The sequence below is a fragment of the Gracilinanus agilis genome, chromosome 5, assembly GCF_016433145.1.
Source record: "Gracilinanus agilis isolate LMUSP501 chromosome 5, AgileGrace, whole genome shotgun sequence".
Lineage (NCBI taxonomy): Eukaryota > Metazoa > Chordata > Mammalia > Didelphimorphia > Didelphidae > Gracilinanus > Gracilinanus agilis.
The window spans coordinates 267,259,183-267,266,794 of record NC_058134.1 but is presented as its reverse complement, the minus strand read 5'-3'; the positions used below and the strand labels follow the sequence as shown (position 1 = coordinate 267,266,794).

At 48.4% G+C, this 7,612-nt stretch overlaps 1 protein-coding gene across 1 annotated transcript; it reads right to left on the bottom strand.

Annotated features, from left to right (window-relative positions):
* Positions 1 to 1,886: 1,886 nt before the first annotated feature.
* On the bottom strand, positions 1,887 to 2,828 carry LRRC10 (leucine rich repeat containing 10). Its single transcript, XM_044679199.1, has one exon. The coding sequence runs from the start codon at positions 2,826 to 2,828 to the stop codon at positions 1,887 to 1,889; it is 942 nt and encodes a 313-aa protein (XP_044535134.1).
* Positions 2,829 to 7,612: the final 4,784 nt, after the last annotated feature.

The window sequence follows — 7,612 nt, the reverse complement described above, 5'->3', positions numbered from 1 at the left end:
AGCGCAGCTAGAGAGTCTACTTTCCAGAAGATCTCCTCTAAGACCCTGAACGACCTTAAAGAATTAGGAACAGACCCTGAAGAGCCTCTTATGGGAAATGAGCCAAATCTGCCCCCCCCCCCCCCCGCCCAACCCCGGCTTTTCAGGTTCCTGAATGTCAGTTGGGGTTTGGCAGCTCTGTGGGGGCAGTCGGGGAGCCTCAAGTAGAGGCTTTGGGCGTCTCTGAAAATGTCTCTTGAGTGCTGGCTGCATTCGGAGAAAGATTTTTCCCTGACCGAGTCTGCCGCTGAAGACAATGCTGGGAACACAATTTGAAGTGGGCTAAGTGCGGAAGGCGGAATGAATCCCAGCCCGTTGGAGGAAGGAACATATTAGCGGGTCCCAGAAACATCCCGGGGCTAATGGGAACCTTTCCTTTTGGGGCATACCCGGCCAGGCTTCCAGAAGAGGCTAACCCTCCCCAAAGGCCACTTTACCTGGTTCAATTTGTAGAATGTGAAAGGGGAAGAACCCTTAGAACCCAGGGAAGGCACTTCCTTCATTTCTCAGTCAGAAAATCAGACGCGTGACCCTTGGGCTCAGGAGACTTGCAGGAGCCAAGGAGCAGAAGCACAATTCAAAGCCAGGACTCTTTCTACTGTGCCACTCCAGCACCTGAACCAGATCCTCCACGGAAGGGTAATTGGGCGGACAAAGAACGCGGAGGATGAGAACGCACTTAAATTGCCATCTGCCCTGCTAGGATGAATGGAAACGCTGACAATTCCTTAGTTTCTTCTTCTTTTTTTTAATAGCAAATCTTTAAAATGATATACTGAGTAACCACCACCACCACTCAAAGCACGGAGCTAAGCATGCATAAAAGAGATTCTGTGCTAGGTTCAAAGCCGGCCTCAGACACTTCCCAGCTGTGTGACCCTGGGCAAGTCACTTGACCCGCATTGCCCTCCCTTACCACTCTTCCACCTATGAGCCAATACACAGAAGTTAAGGGTTTAAAATTTAAAAAAAAAAAAAAAAAAAAAAAAAAAAGGAGAGATTCTGTGCAAAGCCCACCAACTTCAGGGGTTTAGAATTTGTTCAAACTGCTCAAAAAAAAAAAAAGTGTGTGTGTGTGTGTGTGTGTGTGTGTGTGTGTGTGTGTGTGTGTGTGTGTGCCCCTCTGCTTTCGAACTCCTTTCGGGGTTTTTGTGTTGACTTTTTTTTTCTCTTGATTTCCTGGCTCTGCTTTTGTAAAATGGAATCGTAGCGTGTATTATTCTCTTCCCATATTTCCCTGAATTTCTTCCTAGCTCCAATATTGAATAGCTCAGTTTCATTGAAGTCAGACCCAGGCCGTCATGCTGAGAAGTGATGGCTTTATTGATTCAAACAAAACCATCTCGAGCTGTCCCGAGGATTTCCTAAGCCCCCTCCCTCCCCTCCACCCCGGTAGGTTCCAGGTATCGTTCTCCAGGCTAGGGGGACTAGGTTAAATCCATCCACCCCGCCCCCCTCCCAACAGGGCTCTCAATGCATTTCCAAATTCTGGGCTCAGAGATGGCAGCATGCCAAGGGGAAGAGGAGCGATGCCCGGCGAGATGCCCGGTTAGCTGGAGGAGGGCTCCCTGGCGGACGTCGCGTTTTCTTGGGAATGAGAACAGCCCTCGTTTTCCAGGGGTTTCTTTCTGCGGAAGGAGTTCCGGCAAGTTCTAATCAAGAGTGGAGCGAAGCTGGGTGCGACGTGAAGCCAGGCACTAGGCGGGTATCAGTTTAGGTCGTGGTTCTGCTATTCGGGCGCTGAGTTAAGGGCTGAGGCTGGAAGAACAAAAGCCAGTCTCTGCTCCTAGTCTCCGGACCTGCAACCCGCCCCGTACAAGTGAGCCAGAGAGAAGGGGAACTGCCGCTCAAGTGTCCTCGCCAGCGGGCGGTGGAAGAGGAGGAGGGGCAGGGGGAGCGGGTACCTGGCCTTCCTCAGCCGCCTCCTCCTTGGCCATCCGGAGCCGCCTGGCTTTCCTGGGGTCCGGCTCGGGCGTTTCCTCGGCCCACCGGCCCACGCGCCGCACCCCCTTGGCCACCTTGGGGGCATTCCTGCAGGGGTTGTGGTCGTAGATGACCAGCTTGAGGCCTGCCAGGTGGAGCAGGCTGGGGAAGTGAGAGATGTTGTTCCGATCCACGTCGATCACCTCGAGGAAGGGCATGTGGAGGAGCACAGCTGGGAAATCGTTCAGCAGGTTGCCCGACAGCCAGATGGTCCTCAGCTCCTGCAGGCGACTCAGTTGCCTGGGGAGGAGGCGGAGGGCGTTGGATCCCGCGTGCAGGGTCTTGAGGAGGCTCAGCTCGCAGACCACGTCGGGCAGCTGGGTGAGAGAGTTGTTCTCCAGCCACAGGGTCCGCAGGTTCTGGAGCCAGCTGAGCTCCGGGGGCAGGTCGCGCAGCTTGTTGTTGCCCAGGTAGAGGATGCAGAGCTGCCTCAGCGTGCACACGACGCGGGGCAGAGCCTTGAAGTTGTTGAAGTCCAGGGCCAGGATCTGCAGGTTCTGCAGCTGCTCCAGCTCCGGGGGCAGGCTGCTCAGGTTGTTGTCGCTCAGGTAGAGCTTGACCAGCTCCCGGAAAGAGCACACGTGCAAGGGGAACCAGCGCAGCTGGCTGCTGCTCAGGTCCACCATCTTGTCCAGGGGCATCTCCTCGAGCTCTCCGAGCAGGTAGTTCTGGCAGCTGCTGGTGGGGACCAAGGCGACGAGGGCCCGGATGGTGTTGCCCATCCTGAGGCCGGGGGCATGGCGAGCAGCCGCGGCCCACAGAAGCAGGGCTAGGGAGCGCCGCGCTGCTGCTTCGTCCCGTCCCATTATAACCTGCCGTTGATGTGGTAACAGCCATTCATCTCGAGAGCCGCCCAGTGTTCCTGATAGTGGAGTGAGTGTTGGGTGACGACGGAGAGTACAGCCAGCAGAGCACTTGGGAGACCAGCTCCGACTCGTCCAGAGTTGGCCGCCAACTAGCTCTTTATCTCCACTTTCTAAACCCGGCCTTGGCCAAAGATAAGGGCAAGAAGATTGGGGAAAGCCATGCTGACTCCCTGGAGGAAAGCGCCCCTGGCTTTTGTTTGGAAACAGAACTAGATGCTTTCTGACTTAAAAAAAATTAAAAATGGATGAATACAATGTTATGGGAGGGCTGGAGACCCTTCACCGGAATACTGACGGAACTATGGCTGGCATTTAGCCAGTGGTTTCCACTTCTACTGCTTGCCAGTTGTGAAATGCCTTTTCACTTTGAACTTTTGCTTCTGGCCTTGGCCTTTTCCCTGAACTTACAGAGCTCTTTTCCCTTTTTGGGATGTCTATTTGCTTTGTTGGAGTCATTGCATATACTCACAATTGAGCTCTGAACAGAAATCGCAGATGTGAGGTAATGAAGTGGAAAGAGGGTCACAGAATCTGAGTGCGAATCCAGTATCTGCCATTTATTACTGGATGATCGTGGTCAAGTTGCTTTACCTCAGTTTTCTCATCTGAAAATGACAAGGTTAGAATAGAAAGTTTTTAACCTCCTTCCCAGCCCTAGTGTTTTGATCCTCTCGAGAAATGACTTGACCAAGGTCTCAGTCTGGGAGCACACATGCCTAAAGAACAGCCCTCCCTGAGCCAGGGTTAGGAAAGCTGGGATTGCTGATGGCTCTGATGGCCTCCAGGAAACCAAGGAAAAGTCCAAATTCTGCATCAGCTCTTGGATCATTGAGGAATATTTGTTTGGATGAAAAGCCCCTATCTTGTGCGTTAGAGGACTATGGCGATCACATCCATCCCTGGAGTTTGTGATGACAACAGGGACACACGTGAAGTTGCATCCATGCCTTGGAGGTGGCGTTCATCACAGAAGCCAAAAGACTTGTGCTGAGAGGGAACAGAAAAATCAAATCCCCCTCCGGCAGCTGCTATTAGAAACTGCCCGCTTGGATTTCCTCTTCCTGACTCCCCTCACTCTCACTCTCATCCTGCTGACTCCTCCCCAGTGTAACTCAGAGTACCAATGGCCATGTATATATTACATATAACACATTATATTGCATATACAATATATTTGGTATGTATTAATTACTAAGAGAAAATATCAGGAATATCTATCTCACACCTATCAGTAAAACTAGGAGGCAAGAAAAGAAGACAATTATTGAAGGAAGTGTGGAAGGAAAGAGGTAGATCAGTGGTTCCCAGACTTCTTTGGCCTACAGCCCCCTTTCCAGAAAAAATATTACTTAGCCCCCTGGAAATTAATTTTTTAAAATTTTAATAGCAATTAATAGGAAAGATAAATGCACTTGTGGCCATCACCACCTCCCTGGATCCCTGTAGCACCCACCAGGGGGCGATGGCGTCCACTGTGGGAATCACTGATGTAGATGATCCTCAGATCTCTAGCCATCTCTGACTTCTCTACTGATCCCCAGTCTTATTTGCCTGTTGTACAACCTGAACTGGACGTCCCACAGACACCTCAAACTGAACATATTCAAAAGTGAACTGAGTATCTTTGACCTCATTGGTTTTATGCCCATGAGTGTGGCCATTGGGTCAAAGGGCATGAACAAGACACTTGATGTAAGATGCTTTGCTAAACCTAATTTCTGCCAAACTGCTTTCCAGCTTTTCTAATAGTTCTTGTCAAAAACAAAAACAAACAAACAAAAAAACAAACAAACATTCTAATAATTCAAATTTCTACATTAGAAAAATACTGAGCTATTTCTTTTTTATTCATTCTGTTTGTTGCTTGTCTAGTATGTTCCACTGTTTTGGTGTTGTTTTAGCCATCCTTGTCCAGCTCTTCATGACCCCATTTGGAGTTTTCTTGGCAAAGACACTGGACTGGTTTGCCATTTTCCTTCTTTAGCTCATTTTGCATATGGGGAAACTGAGGCAAACAGGGTTAAGGTGACTTTCCCAAGGTTACGCAGCTGGGAAGTCTCTGCAGTCATATCTACCCAGTCCTCTACCCACTCTCTTATTTTTTAACCAGGAAATAGCTTTGAGGACTACCACTGTATAATCCAATTTGAGGGCTAGTAATGCCATGCCTCTTTCGTTTGTACTTTTCTCATTATTTCTTTTGCAAGTCTAGACCTTGTTCTGCCAAATGAATCTTGTTACCATTTTATCTAGTTCTCTTTCCTTGGTAATTTGACTGGTAGAACAGTAAAGGTATAAATTAATTTAGATAGTATCTTCATTGCTCCTATATTGATGTAACACAACACAATTGACTATCCACTTAGTGAAGTCTTCCTTTATTTCAGTAAATAATATTTTATAGATTTTATAGATTGTCAAGTTGGCTTTTTTATAACTTCTCTGAACCTACCCCACCCTTTCTCTCTCTCTCTCCCTCTCTTCCTCTCTTCCCCACGCCCCTCCTTACCTTTCATCTTGGAATTAATATTATGTATTGGTTCCAAGGCAGAAGAGTGGTAAGGGCAAGGCAATGGGAGTTAAGTGACTTGTCTAGGATCACCCAGCTAGAAAGTGTTTGAGGACAGATTTGAACCCAGGACCTCCTGTCTCTAGGCCTGGCTTTCAAGCCAGTGAGCTACCCAGCTGCCTCTGACTAGGCTTCTCTTATTGCAACCCAAGATCCTGTTAGGTTTCTGGACTATGCTACTACCCTGTTGACTCTCACTGAGCTTGCCAGTGATTCCCAAAATGGGCGCCACTGCCCCCTGGTGGGTGCTGCAGCGATCCAGGGGAGCGGTGATGGCCACAGGTGCATTTATCTTCCCTATTAATTGCTATTAAAATTAAAAAAATTTAATTTCCAGGGGGCTAAGCAATATTTTTTCTGGAAAGGAGGTGGTGGGCCAAAAAATTTTGGGAACCATTGAATGTAGACCATTAAGAAATCCAGATCGTTTTCAGACAAACTACTTTAGGGCCATACTTCCCTCATGTGAAACTTGCGAAGTCAGTGCTTTGCGTGGTAAATCTTCAACCTGATATTTTCCTTAGTATATTTTCTGTTGCCGGACTGGTCCCAAGGGAAATCTAGCCCAGCAAGACCTTTTCAGATCCTGACTCTGCCTTGTGACAGAAGCAGGCTCATTCTTTTGTCAGCAGGTCAGGGCAAGAATACCTCTCCCTAAAAATAGGGCAGCAGGAGGCTTCATCGACACGTTGGAAAAGCTTCTTCCAGGGAACCTGGTGACTTTGGGACACGTCTGGTGATAAGCCTCCAGCTCTGGATTCCAAGCATGCCCAGAACAGCATTCCAGACCCGAGAGCCTTCTACGGGGCTAGCAGTCACATCACGATTCAAGTGTTTTCCACCAGACATTAGACATGAAACAGAAACTCACTTTAGCAGGGCTCCATGCCCCGCCGCCCCCACTAAAGGAATGGGGAAGATGGGTGGCCCCACTCCTAACCATATTTGACCTGCCATCACAGGAGGCTCTTGCCCTATCCATAACAAATGCTTAAGAAATAAGGGATGTCTAGGTGTGTTATCTATTTGTCAGGGATCTCATTTCCTTCATCTGTCTGCCTCCTTTTTTGTGTTCCCATCGGAAGCTGGATTACACAGGATTTTCCCACAACACACTTGGGAGCTTGCTCAGCATCAAAGGATGGGGTCGTTTATCCCGTTAAGGGATGTTTTCCCACAGATAACAATAGAGGATCATCCATTAAGAACCATGACCTTCTGCACATTGAGTCGATTCCATTCCCCCCTTGCCTTTGGCTGCTAAGACATCACACTCAACTGATGAGCTTTATTAAGAAATGACCCTTGTAGAACCCAGTGGCATTGCTTGCCAGCTCTGGGAGATGGGGAGGGAAGAGAGGAAGAAGCCAACAAGAATTGTGTAACCACGGGGGGAAAGATTTGAAAAGAAAAGAAAAGAAAAGAAACCACTAGTCTAGAATTCCATAATAATTCAGAAAATAATGTTCCAGATACTGTGCTAAGCAGTAAGACCCAAAGTGGTCCTTGTCCCCAGGGAGCAGGCATTCATTCCAAAGGGGCTGACAGCATGCAAACGATGAGCTATGGACAAGTTATATGGAGAGGAAGTTTATCCGGAAGGAGAAGTCATTGGCAGCTGGGGAGAAAGACCTTTTGTAGAGGAAGGAAATAAATGAGGGAAAAGGAGCAGTGGGGGACTGGGGAGAAAGAGCATTCCATCCCCATACAAGACAACCGGCCTCCATATTAGGCATGTAGTGGATGATTTCATTTATTATTGTTGTTCAGTTGTTTCCATCCTATCCAACTCTTCACCACCTCATTTGGATTTTTCTTGGCAATGATATTGGATGATTTGCCCTTTCCCTCTCCATCTCATTTTATAGATGAGGAAACTGAGGCAAGCAGGATTAAGTGGTCACACCCCTAGGAAATGTCTGAGGCCAGATTCGAACTGAAGAAGATGAATTTTCCTGATTCCAGGAATGACACTCTATCCACTGCACCATCAAGCTCATCATGACAGAATAAAAAGAGCATAGGTTTTGGAGTCAAAAGATCTGCATTCGTGGGGGCAACTGGGTAGCTCAGTTGATTGAGAGTCAGACCTAGAGGCGGGAGGTCCTAGGTTCAAGTCCGGCCTCAAACACTTCCCAGCTGTGTGACCCTGGGC